Genomic DNA, 27,364 nt, shown 5'->3' on the forward strand with positions numbered 1-27,364 from the left:
ACCAGCCTGGTCTTGCTGGTGATGCTGGTCAACTAGCATGGTCTTGCTGGTGATGCTGGTCAACTAGCATGGTCTTGCTGGTGATGCTGGTCTACCAGCATGGTTTTGCTTGTGATGCTGGTTAACCAGCAAGGTCTCATTAACCCTTTAAACACCTCTTGCACAAAATTTGTGTAGCACCCCCTGCCCTCTCGAGAGTTACAGCTCTCAAGTTCTGTTAGGGTGGAGCACTGGGTTATGGTGATATGTTTCTCGACTAGTATTATAAACTATTAAACACCTCTGGTATTACTAATATTTACAAGCTAAGCCTACAGGTAAGTATTGTGAATCCAGGTAAATACACCAGGTAAATATGGGTAAGTATAAAAACTATAAAGCTTTATCAAAATAAATACATAAATAAATAAATAGCATGTAAAAAGGTAACAAAATAGATTATATACAGTATCAGTATCCAATGTATCAATGACAACACTTCTATAAAGGAAACGGCTCACTTAAAATTGACCCTGAATGAACTATTTCCAATATATATCAGCATTTGCAGATGACTACTAGTCAATAACAATAACCATAATGTAAATTTAAATATCAAATAAATAATTTTCTTCTCTACTGCGTCACTTGTGGACGTGCGCTCACGACAGTACCATGACGCAAGCGCGTAGCAGCGCTGGCGCTGACCCAGATCTAGTGTGATGAAGTTGAACACATGCGCCGTGCCTTCTGCCTTGTGTTCACCGCCATCACTCCGGATCTGGGTCAGCGCCTCCACGCGCTTGCATCATGGTACTGTCGTGGAACCAAGCGGAAAGATTGAAGCGTCTACTTTTAAATGAAGTAACTCATATCGAAAACAAATATTCTGTGATGAAGTAATCCGTATGAAACCAACACGATGTTCAGTCTTTCCCGTCTAACTCATTATCTCTAATGCAATCCCGCCCCCTCGCGGCTTGCGCCGTTCATATGTAAATAACTACGTGAGCCGCGTATGCGTGGAGCATAAACAAAGAGTGAGGAGTCCTTCATCGCGGCTACTGTTAGTTTCTGGAAGAAAACGTGCTGAGTAAAGGCTGGATTTCCCTCAAAAGAAGAACAATATTTCATCCAGAAGAGAAGATCGATCTGATGAGTAAGTAATGTTTATTTTTTGCATTAGTTATTATTGTGACATAAACTTGAACACATTACTGGTTGGGTTGTTCCCAAACTACAACATGATGAATGCTACGCATCTAAGAATGTTCAGACCATGTTTATTATTAATAATCTGTTCACAAATATATTTTAATAGCGTGCTAAACGATTACAATTAGTTCTCAGATATAAAATATACTTTTTTTATAGTAAAAAGTACATCCTTTTATAGTACAAAGCATACATGAGTCTATGACTGCAGAATAAAAGGACATTTCTATGCATTACCCCATATTATGTATGTAACCCACACTTTTTACTTTCATGTTTTAATCACATATTGGGTAGGTCTTTTTAATAACTATTGAATAGCTTAAGGGTATTCATGTTTGGTATGTGTGTGTTTAGCTCTTCATGCTTGAAAGGTTTCTTCCAATTAATTCTTTGTAAAATGTATCATATTCTGTTTATAGAAATCACATCCAAAAGTATACTTTGCAAGAGCTTGTAAAAATCAGATGAGTTTATGGATGGGTGGAGAAACAGAGCAACAACCCTAGCTAAGATCATTTATAATTGGTCAAGACAAGCATTGGGATGTGTCCAAAAGCCGAGTTTAAAAACTGAGGACACCATCAAACCTGCTCTTCTCTTTTTGCTCGTCTCTGTTTGCTTTTGTCTCCACGTTTTGACGCTGCTCTTTGAGCGTGCTCTGGCCTACGTGCCAGCTGCTAATGCGATGAGAAGAAAAACCACCTAGTCTCGTTACATCCGTTTATCCTTTTACTTTAGTTTCTTTTCTTTCCGTTGAGTTTCGTGTTTTAATGTAAGTTTGCTGCAAAGTTCAGCTCCGACTGCACTCGCTTCAAACTTCAACCAGACCAACTCCGCATCTTCGGCCAACGGCCAAGACGTCACTTCGAAGCCTATTGAACTTCCAGCCAATCAGCAACCTCAGGAAAACCCTGGTCTGCAATGACAACGACACAAGGGAATACCTTAACACAGGCAATGCAAGCAAGTAACCTCCAGATTTTTGCTGAGCCAGTGTGTTTAATACAAATTTTAGCCTCATTGAGAAACTCAATGCGAGGGTTAAATAAGTGATTGAAGGTTGTTCAGGTTGATGCAATAGCACATATTGCTGTAAACTTGGGATATCACATTTTCATACTCTAAACTCATCCTTTCCTTACTTTCTCTCCTTCTGCAACTTGTGAATGCTTGTTCATGTGTAGTACATTTCTTAGATTGATCAAATAAAGCCTTATTTATATTGAAAAGAGAAGTATCTTGTTTTGTGCTCACAAGTTAATGTCTTAATCTGCCAATCTTGTTACTGCTATTAAATAGTGTTTTCACTATATTTTGGATTTTAATATCCAATGCAGAGTTGATGTTACGGCTCGTCCACTGAATCGCTGCTGAGTCAGTATTCAGCTGTAAAAGAGTGATTCTGTTCAAATTCCCTATAAAATAATAAATGATTCCCTTTGAGCTTAATTAAACTGTTTCCCTTTAAGTTACATATTACGTTTATGTTACAAAACAAAAGAAAAGCATGTGGAAATTAAACAGTTGTTAAGGAGTCCTACTCATCACACCATTTTTATATGCTGCCAAAAATGATCCCATGTTTTTTTTTGTTTTTTTTCCCTCACTCTGCAATCTTCCCAACATCCACACATATGATGCAATTTCAATCAATCCAGTCTTTCAAATCAGGGGTTTTGGGGCATTTCCAATAGTGTAAAATGATCCTGGCAGCTGTGAGACAACCAATCTTCATAAGGGTAAATTAATTTTTTGCTATATTAGATATCACAAATTGTTGTTTTACAGGTAAATTAAAGCCCAACCCCTCTTCAAGTATTCTCAGAATTTTACACCAAAATGGCTGAACTAAAGAGCATTCCCAAATCATATGTAAATAAGTGCCCTCTTCTTCTTTCCATTTCCAACATAGACTATTTCCAGCTATACCCATCCTCTAAAGTCTAGATCAGAGGTGGGCAATTAATATTCTCAAGGGGACACATTAGAAACTGCAGCGGTTTTTGAGGGCCAAACCAATACACTTACCCAATATATTATATCTCTTCATAAAAAACAGTAAATTAAACATTACAATGAGACGATGAAAATGTGGAGCACACAATTATATAACTATTTAATAAACATTCATAAGAACAGTTTGCAAATGGAAATGCATTTGTTTGACCAGCATCACAACATCAACTTCATATAAAAAAACAAGAAATGCCAAGTGTTGTTTGTTTGATTGTTTTACCCGAGTTCTTTTTTTTCTTCTTTTCAGTAAGAGAAATCTAGCCAGTGTTGAACTTGAACTAGTACACTGAAGTCTGGAAATGCAATTTTTTTGAAGTTTCAAAAACTGTCAACTAATAAAAAAATGCAAGTACATGTTTTAAAGACCAACATGTCACAGATCTACCTGGCTCTGTCACCGGCCAATCACAACGCACTCCTTCACCAGAATACTAATCACGCACCTGCACTAGATCATGTCATTAATCAACCAGACCATAAATACACACACCTCGCAGCCCTCAGTGTCAGGTCTCGTTAATACGAAGAGGACTGCATTAGCTTCACAGCTCTATGTCTACTACTTACCTCCGTGTTTACTTACTTTACTTACTTACTTTACTTTTGTCATTTAGCAGACGCTTTTGTCCAAAGCGACTTACAAATAAGAAAAAGTAACTAAAACTAAAAAGTTACAACTCTATAAATACTATCTACCCACATATTTAAGAAAATAAAGAAATTAAATCAAATTAACACATGCATATAACAACAACATTTCAATAATAAACATATCAATGAAAAAATTAAATAAAAAGCTACTACTATCCCTTGCCGGTGTCCCTGCCCGGTGGAGTCGCACGGTAGAGTCGATGGTCTTTACACTCTTTACTTTTTTACTTTTGTCATTTAGCAGACGCTTTTGTCCAAAGCGACTTACAAATAAGAAAAAGTAACTAAAACTAAAAAGTTACAACTCTATAAATACTATCTACCCACATATTTAAGAAAATAAAGAAATTAAATCAAATTAACACATGCATATAACAACAACATTTCAATAATAAACATATCAATGAAAAAATTAAATAAAAAGCTACTACTATCCCTTGCCGGTGTCCCTGGCCGGTGGAGTCGCACGGTAGAGTCGATGGTCTTTACACTCTTTACTTTTTTACTTTTGTCATTTAGCAGACGCTTTTGTCCAAAGCGACTTACAAATAAGAAAAAGTAACTAAAACTAAAAAGTTACAACTCTATAAATACTATCTACCCACATATTTAAGAAAATAAAGAAATTAAATCAAATTAACACATGCATATAACAACAACATTTCAATAATAAACATATCAATGAAAAAATTAAATAAAAAGCTACTACTATCCCTTGCCGGTGTCCCTGCCCGGTGGAGTCGCACGGTAGAGTCGATGGTCTTTACACTCTTTACTTTTTTACTTTTGTCATTTAGCAGACGCTTTTGTCCAAAGCGACTTACAAATAAGAAAAAGTAACTAAAACTAAAAAGTTACAACTCTATAAATACTATCTACCCACATATTTAAGAAAATAAAGAAATTAAATCAAATTAACACATGCATATAACAACAACATTTCAATAATAAACATATCAATGAAAAAATTAAATAAAAAGCTACTACTATCCCTTGCCGGTGTCCCTGCCCGGTGGAGTCGCACGGTAGAGTCGATGGTCTTTACACTCTTTACTTTTTTACTTTTGTCATTTAGCAGACGCTTTTGTCCAATCAAACTTACCTACAGTGTTTCCTCCTGAGTGTGTTCTCCGAAGTCCGTCTGTCAGTCTGTTCCTGTATTCCTGCCAGTTCTGCAAGTCGTGCGAGGTGTGTGTCATCACCAGTTCTCCGCTCCCTATCGTAAGAAGAATCTTCATTACCCTTCAGCAACTTACCGAAGACCTCCAATTGCAATACTCACCAGTTTCGCCTTTCACTGCTCACCTGTTGACAAAACTCTGGTTCATCATCCATCTCCCTGTCCGTGTCCTTCTTCTGTAACATAGCATCACAACACAAACTTTATATAAAACATTTTGTTTTCTTGTTCAGTGAGAGAAATCTAGCCTGTGTTGGGCTTGAACAAGTGCACTGAAGTCAGGCTGAATATCCAAGGTGGACATGCGAAGGATAGCACACAAGTGATCATCACTGAGAGAGGATCTGTATCTGGATTTGTTAAAGTTCATCACTGAGAAAGTTTGTTCACAAATGTAGGTAGATCCAAAGAGAACCAACATCCTCTGTGCATGACTTCTAATGTGTGGAAAGTTTTCCTCTTTGAGAGAGGAATAAAAATGCAGCAGCGATACTGACTTAAAGTGCTCTGCCAGTAGTTTATCAGACTGCAGGTCAATGAGTCCAAGCTGAACATCAATGGGTGCATTGTCCACACAGCAAGTGAAGGGACAAGAAATCATGTGCATTTCACTCTCAATTGTTTTGAAGTCTTCAAATCATCTTGCAAACTCACCATGCAGTGCCCCTAACATGGACGAGTACCTGTGGAGTTGATCAGCTGATGGTGTGACTTCTTTCAGTGTAGCCATGTGGGTAAGAACATTGCCCTCCAATTGGCTTGAAAGAAACTTAAACTTTCTCATGAAAGCTTTCACTAAGCTGTACATTTCATGTATAAAGAGGCCCTTGCCTTGCTGTTTGGTATTTAGTTCATTCATAAGTGCAGTCACATCAACAGCGAAAGCCAGATCTGCCATCCAGTCAGCATCTGAGAACTCTGGGATGTCCTTGAATTTCTTCTCACAAAACTCCTGAATTTCTGCTCTCAAGTCCCATACTTTTTTAAGCACCTACGATCACACGCATGGACGTATGTAAATAAAAAAAAAAATATACAGTTGCCTTCAAAATAAAAGCAGTGCGATTGTGTGTTCATAGTATATTCATGTCATGTTGCGGACAAATAGCAAAATAACGTAGATTTCCATTGACTCTCTTTAACAGACCTGGGCATTGCACGGCTCCGTATGCGTTTCAATTTTAATTAACCAATTACTTCACGTGAGTCGGTCAAGGATATCGAGAGGGCCGGAAATAGCCTAGGGGCCGCAAAATGCCCAGGTTTGGTCTAGATGGTGTATAATAATATCTATGTACTATTTTGTAATGAATGAATTTCCCCCTAGCTTCCTGTATGTTCTTTCCCACATTAGATATATCCAGCCAGTCATTGTCATGAATATAAATCCCCAAATCCTTCTGCCATGTTGTTTTCAGGTTATTACAAGTATCTGCAGTTACATTAAGCATTATTTTGTAACACATAGAAGCAGTTTGAGTTTCACATGCTAACTTAAGATAGGTATACATAGGGTTGTCACTTGCAATAAATTTGTTCTTAACACAGTGTCTGATCTGCAGATACTTCCAAAAATCTCCTTGTGCCACAATATATTTTTTCATCAATTCAGAATGACATAAAAATTACATTCTCATATAGATCACCAATTACAGTTACCCCTTTAAGCTGCCATTGTTTCCAGAACACCCCTGTTTTGCCTGTACAGATGTCAGGATTTTTCCACAATGAAGCATATGATTATGATGTGATGTCTTGCACAGTTTATGAATTTTGCTCCAGATGTGTCTTGAGTCAATGGATTTGAGTCCCATTTAGCTCCAGAGCTTTAAGAGAGAATACGTATGGGATGAAATGGTGAGGCCAGTGTCTGTTCTATTTTGATCCAGTCCAGCTCAGAGTCTGTCTCACTCCAATGTTAACCAGTTTGGCCATTTCAAAAGATAAATTATACATCCTCACATCCGGTAATCCAAGGCCCCCTTTGTCCCTTGGGGAAATCCATTTACTCATTTTAATCCGAGGTCTTTTTCCTTCCCACAGAAAATCCTTGATAATTGTATCATATCTTTTTAAGATAGGGTCTGGAATGTTCACAGGTATCATGGATATATAATTGAAATGTGGAGCAATAACCATTTTGACAACATTCACTTTACCCCATAAAGAAAGTTTCAGCTGTTCCCATTTGTCCACATTATTTTTTAACTTTGACAGCAGTGGTTCATAATTCAACATCATTATCTTCCAAATTCTGAGTTAGTTTAACCCCAAGGTACTTCATACCCTTTGGAATCAATTTAAAGCCAAATTGGGTCACTGTATACTGCCCTACAAAGCCAAAGTGCAGTAACTACGCAAACACTGAAACTGGGAAAAAATGCCTTTAAAATTTTTACATCAGCCAGTCAAACATGTGGGTAGATTAGTGGCAATGCATTAACTTTCATAGGATTTTTTTTTTTTTATATAGATATAAACCATGAGCACCGATTTGACCTTTGACCACCAAAATGCAGATACTGCACTCTGCCTTTGGATGACCTCACACAACTAAAACACTATTGCAAAAGTAAAGTGCAGTATCTGTAAACTAAATGTGTTCATCCAGCTTTCCTGTTGGGTTTCTCACTACATGTTGATTGTTTTTAATAACTTTAATAGTTTTATTGATGTTTGCATGTTGTGAATGTTACAATTGCTCAGTTGTAACGCTCAAGATCATCTTATCGCAATGGTCTTTTCACCATAAAGAGTGTTTTGCTCATAAAAAGTAATTCATTACAGACCAAGTAGTTAAAACGGTAGTTAAAAATTCACACAATTCAAACTTTGCCTAACAATATAACTAGGGATGCCATAAGGGATAATTGTGATTCTTTACAGGAAAATAAGGGACAAGATAAGGGATGCTCAAAATAGGCTATTTGTACTGTAACACATCCTGTGCATCATTTCCATGTCTGCGGTTAAGTATATGTATAAAAGGTTCTCCGAAAAAAAAAAACAAATCTAATTTGTTTGCTTAACATATTTATGTACAATTATGCTAAAATAAATTTCAATGTCATACAAAAAATTTCACACAAATTACACACAAACCACTGGCCTGTGAAATAGTGAAAGAACTCATACTTCGAGTAGAATGCGTGTTTTCTTGCCTGGATGTTGTGCTCACGATAATCATGTTGTTTGCATTCACCCAAACTAAGTTGCCAAAATCAAAACGTGGACTGTGAGAGGAATTGCAGTCAGCGCGAGTCCCGCTCCTGAAATGGTGATTTGTGCAAAAAGAATGATTACTTATCAATTAAGAATTTGTTATTTGCATGGTCTGTATATGGCGTATGCCTGCGAATAGGGGACAAACTGTGTTCCGTATAACTTCATACAGAACAGTTCTTTGATGAATTATATAACTTTACCGGAGCCAGGTAACTTTTGAAGGAATAACCCCTGTTACTATAATTGGATTAGCCTCCTGAAACGTGGAGAGATGTCCGAATCAACAAACATCAATACGATTATAAATCAGATTATCATTATGTTGTCAGAGTGGATATAGAGCAGGTAGGCTGTTTAATTTGCTACCGGCTGGCTAGTTACTGATTATAAAGCTGTCATTTGCCTTGCAAGGAGTTAATATTTTGCTATCTTCCTTACCTGTCTTTGGATATTTGCGTTTTAATACAAGTTCAACCATCATTTGGCCGCAGGATACCAAGGCAGACTGTGTAGTATCTGCGGTGTCAAAGCCGGAAAAACACAGCCAGAACACAGTAACCTGACTCCGGTTTGCCTTGGTATTAGCTTGCATTTTGTAGTTACTGCAATTTTGACACTCTCGTTTCTCTGAAATGGGACAAAACTGAACCAGGAGACTTTGTCACAAGACAGAACAGATGCCACAAAACCGATTTTATGACTTAACTCAATTTTGACCAGATGTGTAGTTACTGCGCTTTGCCTTTGGACGGCAGTATAGGAATGACATGTTCTAGATATTGGCATAACCTCAGATTTCACCCAGTTTATTTTGTATCCTGACACATTTGCATATAGCTGAATCATTTGCATTAATCGAGGTAAAGACTTGAGCGGGTCACAAAATAACAATAAAATATCATCTGTATATAGCATTAATTTGTGTTCCATGCCCTCCTCTACCCCCCTTACTCCCTTAATGTTTGGGTCTTCCCTAATCATAATGGCCTGAGGCTCTAAAACTATTGTGAATAATAGCGGGGACAATGGGCATCCCTGACGAGTGCCTCTTGAAATCGTAAAAAACGGGGAAGTTATGCCATTTGTCATCACTGCCACTGGCATCATTCTAGGATTTTTATATAATAAACAAAACCCATGTCCTAAAAACATGACCAAACCCGAAATTTGACAGGACTGTTGTCAAAAAGCCCCACTCCACCCTGTCGAAAGCCTTTTCGGCATCTAAGGATATAGCTGTGATCAAAGTGTTCTCTGAAGTGTTTAGCCACATCAGATGAATAAGCCTTCACAAATTATCAGCTGATGACCTTCCCTTGATGAAGTCCTTGTGAATTATACCTGGTAGAACCTTCTCCAACCGTGTATCCAGAATTTTTGCCAACACCTTACAGTCCACATTAATAAGGCTTACTGGTCTAAAATTAGCAGGATCAGTTAAATCCCTAACCCTTTTAGGTATCAATGTTATCAATGCTTCCATAAAAGTACTAAGTAACACTTCAGCTTCAAATGCCTCTGTATAGACTTCTGTTAAAATTGGAGCCAATATGTCTACATACTTTTTGTAGTATTCTGATGGAAGCCCGTCTGCCCCCGGCGATTTACCAGGCTTCATAGAGGTTATTGCAGCTTTGACCTCTTCTTGTGTAATGGGAACATCTAGAGACTCTGATTGCAAGGCATCTAACTTAGGTAACTTTATATTAGAAAAAAAAAATGTTTACAGTTTTCCTTCATCCGAACGACCTCAAGAAGCATAATTTTTTTTAAAAGAACTTCTGAAAAACCTCATTTATTTCCCTTGTCAGTGATACATTGTATTCCCTTTATTAATGGCCGGAATAATGTTAGCAGTGTTTTGTTATTTTAATTGACTGAAAAGGAGCTTGCCCGCTTTTTCACCTCCTTCATAAAACCTAGTCCGTAATCTAAATATTGCATACTCAGCTTTTTTATTGTATATGTCATGTAACTGAAATTTGTATTTACAAATATCCTGATATAAATCATTAGAGTAATGTCTAGCCAACTCCTTCTCCCTTGTACAAATAGTTGCTTCCAAGTTCTTAACCAAGTCTCTTCCTTCCTTTCTCTTTCTTGCTGCTTGAGCAATACATTTCCCTCTAATATACTGTATGCCTTTGAGGCCTCCCATACAGACGCCAACCTATCAGTGCTTCCAATATTCAGTTTAAAGAAAGAGGTCAGATCATCAGCCAACAATGTGCCAAAACATTCATCCTGTAATAATGCAGTATTACTGTAATACATGCTGTAATAATGCAGTAATACCACCTTCCCTTTTTACCAGCTTCTGTGTTTAGAGCTATATCCAATTCTACCGTTACATGATAACACTATTGCTCCAATTTTACAATCTACAACTTGATCAACAAAATAATTTGAAACCAAGAAAAAAATCTATCCTAGAGTGAGATTTATGGTAATGAGAAAAAAAGTATACTCTCTTTCTGTAGGATTGACCAGGCACCATATATCAGTCAATACAATATCCTCTGTTAGCATATGAAGGGCAGCCCTGTCCCTTGGTATAGAAAGTCCTTGATGTTTACTCTTATCCAAAACCCCATCCATAACCTGGCCAAAATTATTTGTCCCTCTTTGTTCCCAAGAATCTTGTTTATCTTATTAATAAAACCTGGATAGTATCACTTTAACTCCATTAATGAGAGTTTCTATACATATAATCCTGCCAGCCTCGTCTTTAGCTTCTGTTAGCATTACAAAATTAAGCCTCATTTATTAGGATCATTACCCCATTTTGTTTGCTTGTAAATTCAAGATTCAAGATTTTTATTTGTCACATACACAATTATACAGAGTATAACCAGTGAAATGCAGGTCAGGTCCGCTCCAAGGACAGTGCAATTATATAGAAATAAAAGAATAAAATAAAAGATATAAATATAAATATGCAGGTCAGTATGTTGTTAACTTAAATAGTAATAAAGAGGAATTTGCAAAACAAATGTGCAAAAAAGTTGTACAGGGTATGTTAATAGAAGCAATATGAGGTGGAGAAAAATTATGAATAGCTTATTGATATGGTGATATTTACATGGAGTCAAGTGTTGTTATGACACAGAGTTAGAGTTTAGGAGCCTGATGGCCTGGGGGAAGAAGCTCCTCCTAAGTCTCTCAGTTTTTGCCATCAGGCTACAGAAGCGCTTACCAGATGGAAGCAAAGTGAATAGTCGGTTACCAGGGTGATTTGAGTCCTTGATGATTTTGACAGCTCTATTTTTGCAGCGTTTGAGGTAGATGTCCTGCAGAGATGGGAGAGCAGACCCTGAGATGCACTCAGCTAAGCGCACAACTCTCTGTAGTGCTTTGCAGTCCTGATTAGAGCTGTTTCCATACCACACTGAGATGCGCTGAGTCAATACACTTTCTATGGTCCCTGAATAGAAAGTTTTCAGGATTGCTGGTGAGACCCTGAATTTCCTCAGCTGTCGCAGATGGTACAGTCTTTGCCTGGCTTTCTTAACCTGTGTTTGGATGTGTGTAGTCCACGTCTGGTTCTCAGAAATGTTTACACCGAGGTACTTGAAGCTACTCACCCTCTCCACAGGGGTCCCACTGATCATAAGATGAGTGTAGGGCTGCTGCTGTCTCTTCCTAAAGTCCACGATCAGCTCTTTAGTTTTGCTCATATTCAGAGAGAGACAGTTTTCCTGGCACCATGATGTGAGTCTCTCTACCTCTCTACCTCTCAAATTATGAATAAAATACATATCCCACCCAATCTCGTTTGAATTTTAGTGCTTCGTTATCTTTTACATGACTTTCTTGCACAAAATAAATCTACTTGTTTATGTTTGAGATATGACAGGACCTTTTTTCTTTTAACTGGGCTTCCACATCCGTTAATATTCCATGTTATAAACCTGATGTGCCTACCTATTTATAAAACAAATGAATCGCACATAATTGTGAGCGTAATCAAATGTGTTAGGTGACTGCCCCCTACTGGGGAATGACATATTGGACAGTAATGTAATTTTTTTCAAGTTAAACAAACAGCGGATGACCATTTCAAACACAAAAACCTTCTGTAACATCCTATTGCTTAACAAAAAGTAACTAACCCATACCCTGAGCTTAACAACAGAAAAAATCAGAACAAGAAACAACAACAAAAGAACAGTCATACAAAACAAATGAGGATCGTCTTTGTTCAAACACCCCGAGATTGCGGTTCGTGAAGTGCCGATTCAGCTATCCAGCCTGGCCTTTGGCTGTCAAAACTGTTCCGAGACAGCAGAGGTATTCGATTCCTGCTCCCACCCAATGCACCTGAGCCATGAACTTTGGTGGTTTGGTCCCGTTATTCTGGTGCCCCGCAATATTCCTTAACCTGTTAACCTTCGCCCCCCATTTTGGGCCTCACAGGTGAAAATAACCTAACTAAATTAAAACGGTAACAGTTCCTGACAAAGTGTGCTACACAAACAAATTAGGTATCTTTGAAAAGAAGACACTCTAGGCTTTACTATCCATCATCCAGAGTGTTACATGTTGGGTTTTTTTGTGACTGTTCCATGTCGGGTTTTCTGTTTTCCCCTGTGTCCTAGTTCAGTTTAATTAGTCATTGTGTGCACCTGTCCATCCTCGTTATCTGTCCCTTTATAAGTTCCTGTGTTAGTATGTCTGATTGTCGGTTATTGTTTCTATTATGATGTGTGTGCACTCCTGTGTCTGTATCTGCTCCTGGATCTCTGATTAAAAGAGAAGTTGATTGTTTATGCTTGTCGTGCGTCCGTTGTTCCGCACAGCACCGTAACAGAATAACCGACCAAAACAGCAAGTTTGCGGCGTTTTTCCCCCGTTTTATTTTCCCGGTTTTTGCCAAGTTTTTTATTTTTTATTATGGATCCCGCTGTCCTCGTCATCCTGCTGGAGCAGGGGGACCGCTCTCTCGAGGACCACACCGAGGATTTTTTGTTCCTGGCCAACTTAACACACTTCCCGGACTACTGCCTCTGCACGTTCTACAAAGCTGGACTTAACATCACCACACATAGGCAGTTGTCCGGGGACGGTCCTCGAGAGAGCCTCGCCGCCTTTATCGAGTGGGTGCTGGTGTCTTGCAAATCGCAACTCACCGTGGACCTCGCAGAGAATGACACCAGCCCCACTCGGGACCCAGCGCCCAGTCCACTACCACCCCGCAGCGCGGAGCTGCCCGAGCCCACCGCAGACGGAGAGCCAGAGCCTGCCGCGGTCGTTGAGCCATCGTCATCAGGAGCGACAGAGCTGCCGATCGTCCCGGAGCCCGAGCCCCAAACGTCTGACCAGGTGCGAGAGCCGGCAGTGCATCCGACGGTGGAGAAAGCTGTGGAGATCGCGGGGGCGATGGAACGCCCCGCCCACGGCGCCACCGCTGAGGGTGAGCATGAACTGGACCTGGGAAACCTCATTAACTTTCACACTGACACAATCATCCTGAAGCCAGCTCCTGTATTGGATTTCTGGGAAATTATCCCACCCGACCTCCCTCTCCCACCGCCTCTCATTGATCTGGTTCCTACTCCAACACCCTCATCACTGGAGTTCGTCAGCCCCTCTGCTCACCCTCAGCACACCATCTGTGGTGTGGCCTCGCCGCGGGTCTGCCGACCTCCAGCTCTGTTGGCGTTGAGTCTGGAGGATCCCTCGTCTCCGCCCTCAGCCTCCGAGACCCAGACTCCGCCTCAGTCCGGCGACCCTGCGGCTCCACCGGATCCCGTCTGTCCACCAGCTCCACCGGGCTCCCTCGTCCTTCCGGCTCCGCATTGGTCAGTCGTCCCCCTACCTGCACCTCAGGACTACTCTCCTTGGGCTGCGCCCCGTCCCTTCGTCCCTCCGGCTCCGTTGGGCTCCTCCTTCCCTCCTGCTCCACCTATGTCCTCTGTCGCTCCGGCTCCGCCGCGGCCTTCCGGATCTCCGCCTGCGCCGAGGTCGCCGAAGACATCTGCTCCGCCTTGGACCTCCGGATCTTCGGCGTCACCCTGGCTCTTCGGCTCTCCGTCTCCACCTCGGGCTCCACCTCCACCTGCTCCGCCGCCGTGGGTCGGCCCCATGGAGTCGGCGGTCACTCCTCCACCATGGCTCCCCCGTGGGCCACCATCCTGACTGTGGCCTGGGTCGTCATCTGGCTCCTCCTGTTCCTGGCTCCCCCTTGGCTCCTCCCACCCTCCACTCCCCCATGGACTTATTGTTTGGACTCCATGTCTTTTCTCTGTCACCCTCCTGTTCCACATCCTCCTCCAGAGCCCCCACCCGCCCTCCTCAGTTGTTACGTTACGGCGTGAGGCCACGCCTTGCGGGGAGGGGGCGATATGTTACATGTTGGGTTTTTTTGTGACTGTTCCATGTCGGGTTTTCTGTTTTCCCCTGTGTCCTAGTTCAGTTTAATTAGTCATTGTGTGCACCTGTCCATCCTCGTTATCTGTCCCTTTATAAGTTCCTGTGTTAGTATGTCTGATTGTCGGTTATTGTTTCTATTATGATGTGTGTGCACTCCTGTGTCTGTATCTGCTCCTGGATCTCTGATTAAAAGAAAAGTTGATTGTTTATGCTTGTCGTGCGTCCGTTGTTCCGCACAGCACCGTAACACAGAGTTGATAATGCTCAAAAAGATAAAAAGTTATAGACACTGACGTGCCTTTAAAAATATTTTTCCACACTGAATGTTTTTTTTATTTCATGTACAAATACATGAAATAAGTCCTGGAGCAATCCAGAAAAGTAATGGATTGAAAGCCACGTGCCTCCCGTAGATGTAGAGTTTATATTTCAAATTTGAAGAAGATAACATGAAAAATGAGATTCCTGCAATATTTTTTCTGAAACTATTTATAGTCCTCCCACCCCCCTGTTTGAGGAAAAATAACCACCAAATGGATTGCAGAATTATACAAACAATTTTAGTCATTATACATATTCCTGCATAGTTTTTCAATTATAAAATGATAGACAGAATTTTAGACATCATATAAGTGATTTATTTGAGCACTAAAAAATACAAAAATAATTATTTGAGTAATAAAAAAGGAAAATAAATAGAAAAAAATTGCTTTGTATATAGTATGTATACTGAAGTATTCTGATTGCCAGACATGAAGTGATATTGGCAGACATGATCATATAGTCAGTAATCACACGCTGATGTGCTTCCATAGAGATGATAATCATACAGATGGGCCATATAATCAATAATAGCTGATCAATGAATCACAATGATAGCCGTCAAAGAGTCGGTAATAAACACGCTGATGTCCGTCCATACATATGATAATCATGCAGATACGGCCACATTCCCCACACAATACACACACACAAAAAATGTAGAAGAAAAAAAACAGTTTTTTATGGAAAAGCAGATCGCTAAGTTACGCCCCGCTCAGATGACAGCTGCGTCACAGCGTGCGTCACACTTCAAATTCAAATAATCTATATTCCGCTTTTCTGAGACTTTTTTTTCCGTGGACGGTCTCATTCTGTTTGTAAAACTGTATGCTACAACACCATGTTGTTTTTGAGCGTAATTTATTCCATAAGGGATGCGAACAATAACTCTCCCGAAGAAATGAAATGTAAACAAAGGAATATTCATCCTTATTACAATGTTATTGTTTCGTTGGACTAAAAGTGCTCGCTGGGATGTTGTTCTGTGGACCCTTCCCTGTCTAACTAAACTGGGATTTCAGCAGTGGACGCGTTTGTGGCTCGTTATTACAATGAATCTGGTATGTACTGCTTTTTTATTCTGCATGTTTTGATGTGTACTGCTTACGCAAATGTAGCAAGTACATTCCTTATAAGCTTTCCATCGAAAAACAGCAATCTGTCGTCGATGCTTGAGGCTTAGACCTTCAGAATGATATATAGTTTGTCAAGATTAATGATATTCTTTCACGTTAAATTCATTCATAAACATTAAACTAGTGGGGAAAAAAACGCTTCAGTGCGGCGTCGCTCTGGTAAACGTTAACAGGTTTATGAACTGCTCTGCATCCGCACTCAATGTAAACAACCTATTCTTCCCTTGCCATGTGAAACAAAGAGAGGCTGGATATGCCAGTGTATATTTGACATTGACGGTTTTCAGCATTCTCCAGGACATGGTGAAATCCCTTCGTCTTCTGGACAACTCTCTTGACATGTTGGAGAAGAAGGAAATCCTACATCCATCCCATTCGATGATTCTTTTTTCTCTGGCCACTTGTAGTACTTTCTCCCTGGCTGAGGAACGCAGGAACTTAATCAAAACTATTCTAGATGGTCGATCACCATCGGGCCTAGGAGCACGATGTGCCCTCTCAATCTCAAACTCTCAATCCGGATCAATTCCCAGTCCCTACGATAGGATTTTATACACAAACTTGATCATTCCACCTGCCTCCAGCCCCTCTTTCAGCAGATCATCCTCATGTTGTTGCAGCAGCTCCTGTTTTCTAAATCCTCAATTCGATTTCACATATCTTCCATGCATTTATCGTGCAGTTCGCCGTCACCGACGAGCTTCGAGGTGACATCTTCCATGTTGGAGATGCGGCCCTCCGCTTCATCCAGCCTTTCTTGGATTGCATTCACCAGATCGGTAACAACCTCTTTGATTGATGACATATCTGTCGCCACCCCTTGTAAGGTAGAGTTAATTTTACTTATTTTGGATAATAAGTTTTCCTTGCTTGAATCTTGATCTTTCTGCTGGGGTGAGGCGACGGCGACTCGTGAGGCGGCGAAGTCTGTCTCCTTGCCATGTGACTCATCGAAATCCCCTTAAAATACTTAAATGTGGAGGTCAACATCTGCTATCTAAGGCACCTTTTTATTCCACAAATATTTAACCTCACCAGGGACGCTAGTTCTAATAAAAATGTGGAGTGAATATATTCGAATAAGTTGAAAATAGTGGTGGGCCTACAGAGCTATACAACTATGCTGCCATCTTCCTCGGCGATCCCACGTGACTCCCATTTTTGTTGTTCTTATAAATTAATTATGACTCAAGAGTCTGTATATAATCAACAAACTTGTACGAAACTTGTGATGAAACACTATGTGACCACAAAAAAAACTGTGGACTTGATTCGAAAAAGCTAAATGGTCGCAAAAGAAATAGTCACACTGTTGTTTACGGTCAGAAATTACCTCCATTGGAAATGAATGGGAAATATGCAAAAATATGAAAATACAGAGAATATGTTGTGTGTACAATCTACAAATCATTCACAATGCAGAAAAAGTGTGGACAGCAATAAAGGGGAAACACTCTAAAATATCAAGAGTGTAAAATAGACACCCCCACACACACACACACACAGACACGCATATATGAATTAGTGTGACTGTAACACAAAGCATGTTTCTGCAAATGATAAAATAACAATAATTTGGCAAAAATGCAGTCAAAACACACACCAAGGAAGGGGTTACACACTAAAACATTACATTTACATTTAGTTATTTAGCAGATGCTTTTATCCAAAGCGACTTACAAATAAGGACATTAGAAGCAATCAAAACAAACAAAAGAGCAGCAATATGTAAGCGCTATGACAAGTCTCGGTTTTCCTAACGCAGTACACGTAGCAAGTGTTTTTTTGATGTTTTATAAAAGAAAGCAAGTAGATAGAATAAAAAAGAAAGCCAGTTTTAAGGGATCAGATAGATACATAGAGACTAATACATACTTCACGAGTTCACACTTAAATATATTTAGCACGAGTTACGTAATGCATATTTGGCGAGTATGGTAATACTCGTGCTGTCCTGGGAAAGGGCTCTGAGCTCGGGAATGGCCCGAACCCAGAGTATCCCCCCATAGTATGGTGAGAACTTAGTGATATTGGTGGAGAAGGGGTGGTGGAGGGATGCTGATAGACCGTCAAATGAGTGGAGGTATGTCAGCTGTATTATATCCGTGGGTAGATTGATTTGATTGCGTGCCACTTGTGTTTAATTAGGCACAATTAAGTATCTGACGTGCTCCTCCCGAACAGTGTTAATAAAACATCATTTCATGAGTTCACACTTACATATATTTAGCACGAGTTACGTAATGCGTATTTGGCGAGTATGGTAATACGTAGTTGGCGTGCTGTCCTGGGGAAGGGCTCTGAGCTCGGGAATGGCCCGAACCCAGAGTATCCCCCAAAAAGCAATGGGTGTAGGACAGCCGTCAGACTGAGATCCCCCCAAAATACTCACTAGAGATCTGGCGGGAGCTAGTTGTGAGGAGTGGCCAGTATTGCAGGGCCAGGGGAGCCTATGAGCTCTGAGGGAACATATTGGCATGCATGGTTAGGCCCCACCACGGCTGGTGTGAACTGCGTGGTTTAGGGCGACCGGTCGGGGAGGGCTCGAACCAAAGCTCAACGGTGTGCTCATCACGTTGGGACGGGTGAGCCCTGCCCGCCAATGGAGGAGCAGCGTGGTTAAGGCCCTGACCAGGAGGACCCGAGTTGCCTGCAGTGGGATAGTTCACGGAGTCGGCGTACGGGCTCTACTGGCCGTCAGCCCCTGCTAATCAGAGGACAGAGGGCGGTTGTCTGGCCGAGGGGGCCCATGAAGCCTCCGGCTTGAGCTCAATACTCCAACGTTGGACAAGTGGGTCCCATCGGCTTGACAGATAAAAAGAGTTTGGGCCGCCCAGCAAGCGTGAGACTTGAAAAGGCAAGGTTGTCTGGCCGGGAGGCTCTCGCCGGCGTCCGTCGGGAGATCAAGACTCACTGTGACGGACAGGTTAAGACAGAAAGGTAAAGTTGGGTGGCCGGGAGGCACTTGCCGTCATCTGACTGGAGATGGAAGCTCGCAGCCTGGATGGGTAAGACTCTCCGGCCGCAGGGTGGAAAAGGTAAGTTGTCTGGCTGGGAGGCTCTGGCTGGTGTTCGACAAGATGTGAAGATTCACGGTGTCAGAAGGCTGAGCCTCGCCAAGCGTGAGACTTGAAAAGGCAAGTAAAAAAGGCTGGAAGGCTCGCACCAATTGTTTTTTTTTTTATTAAAATGGTTTCGCTATAGAGAACTCTTAGGTCTGAGATGGTGGGGTTGGTGTCCGGATCGAATTTAGAGGAGATGGTGAGCTCTGAGCATCTCAGAAACCCAAGAAAGGGCTAAAATGACAGGAAGTTCAATACTCAGGATAATTTGAGTCGTCTAAAAGGGGTAGATGCTACGATGATTACTTGCATGATTGTAAGACAAATCCAATAAGCTGTTTCTGATAACACATCCGAAAATCTTGGTGCTGCTTGCGTCCAAAGGTTAAGCATACAATGAAATAGAATTCCCTGTGCTAGTGTACCCCACATAAGTGCCATGAATCTGGATGGATAAGCATGGCTTGGAAGCTGAGGTGATGTCGACTTTTGCCAGCCAGGTGCTAAGACCCATGATTTATCGTGGATTGCATGATGTCCTACTATTGGGAGAGATTTCGTCGAGGGGAATCGAGGTGTTTATGCTGAAACGCGTAGTTATGCGGAGCTGACAAATCGATTAGGTGTTTTTTACCCCAGAATTTCCTATCAGCCACTCCAATGGGCTAATGCTGAGACGGCGGTCAACGAAGAGCTGATCATGGACCCTCGTTTAATTTGCGCCGCATATAGGGGAAAGCTGAACAGATTATTTCAGTGAAACGGCTGAACGTAATGGAGAATTTGAAAAAAATTGCAACTATTGACGTCCATATTCAATAAATTCAAGTTCATTTGTATGGTGCTTTTTACAATACAAATCGTTGCAAAGCAGCTCTACAAGAAATTAACTTTCCATAATATATTTATATATTGCAGAACCTTAATATATTTAACTTATGGCAAAAAATTTTAATTCTGTATGTTGTATGTATATTGGCATCCTCTGAGGGGTTGGCATTATCTTTTCTCAGGTGTTCAGTCATCTCAGATTATTTAAGGGTTGGATCCAGACTGAAGCTTCTGTAATTTAGTTACCACAGGATGTTAATGTTGAGGGTTAGGGCTATGATTGTTAATCATTTACTGTTGGTTCACTGTGATCAACTGTGAAACTTCCTTCTTCCACTGTTGGTTTTATCCACAAAACGAAAATTAATCTTATCCATCTTTTCTATAAACAGTGGTGGACAAAGTACACAGATCAAGTACTTGAGTAAAAGTACAGATACGTATAATAAAATGTTGGCAGCGGCTATTTGCACTATGTGTAAATAGCGATAGATGCTATTTACACTAAGTGCAAATAGCAATTAGATGCTATTCACACCAAGTGCAAATAGCATATTTTTTTGGCAGCGGCTATTTGCACTAAGTGTAAATAGCGATAGACGCTATTTACACTAAGTGCAAATAGCAATAGATGCTATTTACACTCAGTGTAAAAAGCAATTAGATGCTATTTACACCAAGTGCAAATGGCATAGTTTTTTAGTGACAGATGCTATTTACACCAAGTGCAAATAGCGATGGATTCTATTTACACTAAGTGCAAATAGCAATGGATTCTATTTACACTAAGTGCAAATAGCAATGGATTCTATTTACACCAAGTGAAAATAGCAATAGATGCTATTTACACTCAGTGTAAATAGCAATTAGATGCTATTTACACCAAGTGCAAATAGCATATTTTTTTAGTGACAGATGCTATTTACACCAAGTGCAAATAGCGATGGATTCTATTTACACAAAGTGCAAATAGCGATGGATTCTATTTACACTAAGTGCAAATAGCTATAGATTCTATTTACACTATGTTAAAATAGCAAGATTTTCTGCTATTTATACTACTTATTGCAAATAGTGGCAATTATCTGCACCTCAGTATTGTAGTACATTATAAAACAGTACGCAATAATAACGTACCGAGTGTAAATTATAATTTTAATTCAAATTTATTAAATGGATGCCACCTTATTGGGACAATAAAGCCCTCCCTACACCTACCCGATACTTTATTTTCAACTTTTTGATTATTTTCTTAATTTTTATTGAAAATAAATGCCTTTCTGATGCGATATGAGATTTGAAAAGGGAGAAAAAAATGTTTGGCAAAAGGTGGGCTCGAACTCGAGTCGCTCGCGGCAAAAAGCATGCGCCTTACCATCTACGCCATTGAAACTGATGTTGAACTTAAGTACAGTTTACTTAAGTACAGTAACGAAGAAGTTTTACTTTGTTACTGACCACCACTGTCTATACATTTATTGAAATGCAATGTGTAAATTAATTACAGGTAACAATGCTGGTGAAAAAATAAGGAAAGTTTGAGTAATTCCAGTGTGCATCCTAGGCACTTGCGCCATGGTTACACAGTGGCATTAACATCCAATGATGTCGCGATTTCCTTAACAACTTTCATCAACAAATTACCTGCCTTTAGTGATTTTACTTGAGGATATTTGGCAACACTGGTGGTTGCGCCGCTAGCGGTGGCTGCCTCGAGCTAGCATCTGGAAGAGAAGCTAGAGGTCTGGCTGCATACGGCGCTGCGGCCGCCAGAGCCACGGTGAAGGCTGAGCCGAAGCAGGAAGCGAGTGAGGCTTTGCTGCGATGAAAACTGGGGCCCAGGCTCCTTGAAGGCCTGCTGTAGAGACCCGACGCTTGCGGAGAGCCGGGTCTTTAGCGGGACAATTGTGGTGTCGAGCGAGGCGATTTCGGGGCTTTCCTCGATCTATTGGCGGCTGGAGCGGATGTAGGAGTGAGGTTGGCTGGTTTGCGGGGTGATGGAAGATCGTGTAAACCACTAAAATATTTTAAAACTATGTAATCTAAATGGATGGAAAATTGTTATGCAATTGAAATACATAAAATGTAAATTTACACCGAATCTTTTTTTTTTTGAGTGTATTTAGTGCTTCACTACTTTTATCAGCTAATTTAATTAAGATGACAGAATTATGGTGGTTTAAATTTAACATCACGCTCTGCATGTTTATTTTATTTTTTCAATGCAGATATCTTCTCCTTTAAAAAGGCAGCTGTTACTCACTTAGTATATATTTAAGTTGTATATTTATTTATTTTTCTGTGCTTTTGTAATTACTGATGGATAAGGTGATTTGGGATTGGACCCAGGAAGAACAAAGTTTATTGAACTCTCTTTCTGTCACTCATCTTAATTGTATCTTATTGGCCAGGGGTGGTAAACATGCATTATATGAAGCCAAATGTTGCAGACTGGGTTATACATCAACCAATTGTATTCATCCACACAGCCTCAACTTCAGCAAGGCATTTATGTACTGCAGAGTCATGTTGTTGCTTGCAGCCATTATGATGATTATCACATGCACTGTGAGTGCTGCACAACCAAAATGTAAAGCTTATGGGACAGATGAACTCCTTCATTTCTCAAAAGAAGGTGATGTCTCTATTGGCGGCATTTTTTCATTCCACCAAAATCCAGTTGGTGTAAATCCAACGCTCACGACCAATCCAGGAAACATCCGGTGTAATGGGTAAGATAGTGGCAATACACTCATTTTATATTACCTAATAAGAAATGCTTAAATGCATATTTAGTCCAATAGGTAGCTGAATTTGTCCGCATACTGCAAAAAAAAGGTCTAGCAAAAATCCAATTATTTATTTTACATATGCAAAAGTGAAAAAGTGACAAAAGTGCATGAGCACTGAAGAAAGCATGGGCTGAAACGTCTGCTCTCTGGTCGGTTTTTAATACATTGTGCACTTTTGTCACTTTTTTTGCAGTGTGCGGACAAATCAGCTACCTATTGGACTAAAAACTTTTTGTTCTACGCACCTGATAACCTTTATTTTGTTTGTTCTGAGTGCACAAAATTCCTGCTTTATAAATGCATATTTACAAAGGTTGTAATTTATTATAATGACAGAATAACAACTAATGTGATGAATGACATCCCTGTAATAATATATATATATATATATATATATATAATTTGATCATCCCTTTTCAGACTTGATCCTGGAGAGTTGCAGTATGCAATGACAATGATTTTTGCCATTGAGGAAATAAACAACAGCACAGATATTCTTCCTGGCTTTGTGCTTGGCTACCGTGTCTATGGCTCTTGCCCAAGCATCCCTCTCTCTGTTGGAGCATCGCTAGCTCTGATGAATGGGCAAATGGAAGCAGAGGACAGGTGTGTAAGTCCCTCTACTGTGCAAGCTGTGATTGGAGAAACTACATCAACATCCACCATAGACATTGCAAGGACAATGGGTCCATTTAAAATCCCTGTGGTAAGTCAAATTTGTAATGTTTATTTTTCTTTTTATTAAATAAAGCATAGCAAATCAGTTGGATGCAGTGATGATTGAGACATTTCTTGTAACAACTAGTAACAATTTACTGTGTTTATGTGTTTAAATTAGTGTGTATTTATTATTTTTTTATAATAATTGTTGTTATTAGTCTCCAGGATACAATTATGTTAATGATTATTCATGTTGAAATACCATAAACATTACTGTCTTAAAAAAGCATCAAAAGCACAGTTTTTGTTCTACTTTTCTAGTGTCAGACATCAATCCTTTTTAGTTTTATTTGAAGCTAAATAATTTAAATTATTAACTTTTTTTCTCAGCTTAGCCATTCAGCAACTTGTGCATGTCTCAGTAATAGACAACAGTATCCATCCTTCTTCAGGACTATCCCCAGTGATTATTACCAGAGCAGAGCTCTAGCTAAACTGCTAAAGTATTTTGGCTGGACCTGGGTTGGGGCTGTGAGAAGCAGGGGGGACTACGGCAACAATGGAATGGCCACTTTTCTAGAAGCAGCCGTGAAAGAGGGCATCTGTGTCGAATACTCTGTGGCCATTTACAGAACTGATCCAAGAGAGAAGTTTTTGGAAGTCATAGACATTATTAAAAAATCTACATCTAAAGTCATAGTGGCTTTTGCAGATGGCAATGATTTAGACATTCTCATAAAAGAGCTTTACCTCCAAAATGTAACTGGTTATCAATGGGTTGGAAGTGAAGGTTGGATCACATACAGATATGTAGCGACCCCAATGAATTATGCTGTGGTAGGGGGAGCAATAGGCTTTGCAGTGCCGAATGCATATATTCCTGGATTGAAGGAATTTATTGTGAGTAGTCGTCCCTCCTCGAGACCAGGTAACACAGGACTGGTTGAGCTGTGGGAAAGTGTGTTTAACTGCATTTTAAATCCAAACACACACAATGCCTCCAAGATGTGCAATGGAGAAGAATCTCTAGTAAACACAAACACGCGTTTCACAGATGTGTCTGATGCTAGTCTGCTAAACAATGTCTACAAGGCAGTGTATGCTGTCGCCCATGCTATAGAAGGACTGCTGGCTTGTGACAAAGGGAACGGGCCATTCTCCAACAAGACATGTGCAGAGAAAGGGAAAATGCAGCCTTGGCAGGTGTGTTCTTTTGAAATTCTGCTCTGTAATTTTCTGTAATTTAAAGCTGATAGTAAAAGACCATGGGTATTATTATTTCACCATTCTGTATAGGTGCTGCATTATCTGACCCAAGTGAACTTTACAACCAAAAATGGAGAAAACGTTTACTTTGATGAGAGTGGTGACCCAGTTGCACGTTACACTCTGGTTAATTGGCAGATAAACTATGAAGGAATAATAACATTTGAATCAATTGGCTTGTATGATGCATCCAGGCCAGAAGGACAACAAATTCAAATGAAAGATAACATTGATCCAATCTGGGCAGGAAACCAGAAAAATGTATGTAAGAAGCTATGTATGTATGTATGTATGTATATGTAAATAAATACATACATGCATACATAAATATAGCAAGCTTTTTACTTAATAGTTTTGTGCACACTAGTTCTTCTCTGACTGTTTATGTATATTTTTTGCTTTGCTTTGTGTGTGTGTGTGTTTTAGGTCCCTCGGTCTGTATGCAGTGAGACCTGCCTTGCAGGCACTCGCAGAGCCTTTCTGAAAGGAAAACCCATTTGTTGCTTTGACTGCATTGGCTGTGCAGATGGAGAGTTCAGCAACACCACAAGTGAGATGGACAATCCTCTCTTATTAACAGTGACACTCATCGTGTTTCTGTCTGGTCAGCCCAAAATATGTATGGTTGACTGTATGGCACTGTCTTAAAATAATGTTGTTTCCTCTTGTTAAATTGTCTGTGTTTTCAGATGCAGTAACATGTGTTCCATGCCCACTTGAGTACAAATCAAATGGAAACAGAACACGATGTGAACTCAAAAACACTGAATTCCTGACATTTACAGAAGTAATGGGTAATGTACTAGTGACATTCTCTTTGTGTGGTGGATGTCTCACAGTCACAGTTGGGTTGATTTTCTTCTACCATAGACGTACGCCAATAGTAAGAGCCAACAACTCAGAGCTGAGCTTCCTGCTGCTCTTCTCACTCACTTTGTGTTTTCTCTGTTCTCTTACTTTCATTGGTCGGCCCACTGAGTGGTCCTGTATGTTGCGTCACACAGCATTTGGGATCACTTTTGTCCTCTGTATCTCCTGTGTTCTGGGGAAAACAATAGTTGTGTTAATGGCCTTCAGGGCTACACTTCCAGGAAGTAATGTCATGAAATGGTTTGGGCCTCCTCAACAGAGACTCAGTGTTTTTGCTTTTACTCTTATACAAGTACTTATTTGTGTGATTTGGTTAATAATATCACCCCCATTTTCCTACAAAAACATGAGCAATTACAAAGACAAAATTATTCTTGAGTGTAATCCAGGTTCAGCTCTTGGTTTCTGGGCTGTGCTGGGTTATATTGGCCTACTGGCTGTCTTGTGCTTTATTCTGGCTTTCCTGGCTCGTAAGCTGCCTGATAACTTCAATGAAGCCAAATTCATCACATTCAGTATGCTGATATTCTGTGCTGTATGGATCACATTTATCCCAGCCTATGTTAGTTCTCCTGGAAAATTAACTGTAGCAGTGGAGATATTTGCTATTTTAGCATCAAGTTACGGGATGTTGTTCTGTATATTCATTCCTAAGTGCTACATAATTTTACTAAAACCAGACATGAACTCTAAAAAACTGTTGATGGGTAAAGCTTCTTCAAGGGTTCTCTGATTAAAATGACTATTTATTATTGTTGATATACAGTAAAAAACAACAACAACAACAACAAATCCATGGATAAAACTTATTAATTTGATGTTCTAAAATGTATAAAATATGAGCTGTCAGTGCTTGGAATTTCTTGTCAACTACACACATTACATGTGACTCTACACTAGACAAAACAATAGTTAAAACAATAATTTACATAATATTAATTACACTGAGATGTAAAAAAAGAAAGAAGAATAAATATGACAAGAAATGTTTGAGAGAAAAAGGGTCAAAACTAAGAATGTGCTGAAAGAAACATAGAATATCTCTTTACTGTATTGCTGCATTCTCTTTCAAGTCTCCATTATTGGAAATAATTTATAGCTCAGGAGTTGCTTATTGTATGCTCAGGAGACATAGTTGTGATTATCATATATATATCTTCAGATGTTTCTCATAGAAGAAATAAATTCACATTTGAGACATGATATAGTTCAGAATGGGCTGTGAGAAACTTGGGGTATCTTTATATTTTATTGCTGTAATCTTTTTTCAAGACACTTATAAAAAAATATATATAATTTATTTCTCAGAGGTTGCTCTTTCTTTCTTTGGTTACATGAGTGTTTTCACCTTTAATGGCAGGACAGTAGGAGGAGAGACAGGGAACAATGGGAGAGGTGAGAAGAGAACATGAACAGCTTTAGCTGGGACACAAACTCATGATGTCTGAGGTGCAGTTGTGCCTCAGATGTTGATGTGCAAGGCTATGGCTCTGACAGAGGTTAATCTAAGCTCAGGACACAAAAGGGTGATTATAGATAGATAGATAGATAGATAGATAGATAGATAGATAGATAGATACAGGGTTTGAAATTAACACCCACCAACCCCCCAAATGCGGGTAAAAATCAGCTGTGGCGGGTTACGCTGTCAAATCACTAGCCAATTTGGCGGTTACTTTTCATAAGTTATGTTCACTCAATGTCTTGGGGAAGTTCATGCAAGCCAAGTCTGCACAGGTTTAGCTCAAATATTGAACTCATGAGACAGCATGACATTATCGAGCA

At 39.9% G+C, this 27,364-nt stretch overlaps 1 protein-coding gene and 1 pseudogene across 2 annotated transcripts in view; one reads left to right on the forward strand and one right to left on the reverse strand.

Annotated features, from left to right (window-relative positions):
- Nucleotides 1-27,364, reverse strand: part of LOC306842993 (extracellular calcium-sensing receptor-like) — a 189,408-nt pseudogene that overhangs the window by 100,150 nt on the left and 61,894 nt on the right. The gene's annotated exons all lie outside the window — the stretch shown is intronic.
- olfcj1 (olfactory receptor C family, j1) lies at nt 22,518-26,312 on the forward strand (the record flags this gene model as incomplete). Its single annotated transcript, XM_079373581.1, has 6 exons — nt 22,518-22,723; nt 23,204-23,489; nt 23,834-24,646; nt 24,740-24,970; nt 25,136-25,259; nt 25,399-26,312. The coding sequence occupies 6 exons, from the start codon at nt 22,518-22,520 to the stop codon at nt 26,310-26,312; spliced, it is 2,574 nt and encodes an 857-aa protein (XP_079229707.1).

The sequence above is a fragment of the Barbus barbus genome (genome assembly GCF_936440315.1).
Source record: "Barbus barbus genome assembly, chromosome: 23".
In the NCBI taxonomy this organism is placed as follows: domain Eukaryota; kingdom Metazoa; phylum Chordata; class Actinopteri; order Cypriniformes; family Cyprinidae; genus Barbus; species Barbus barbus.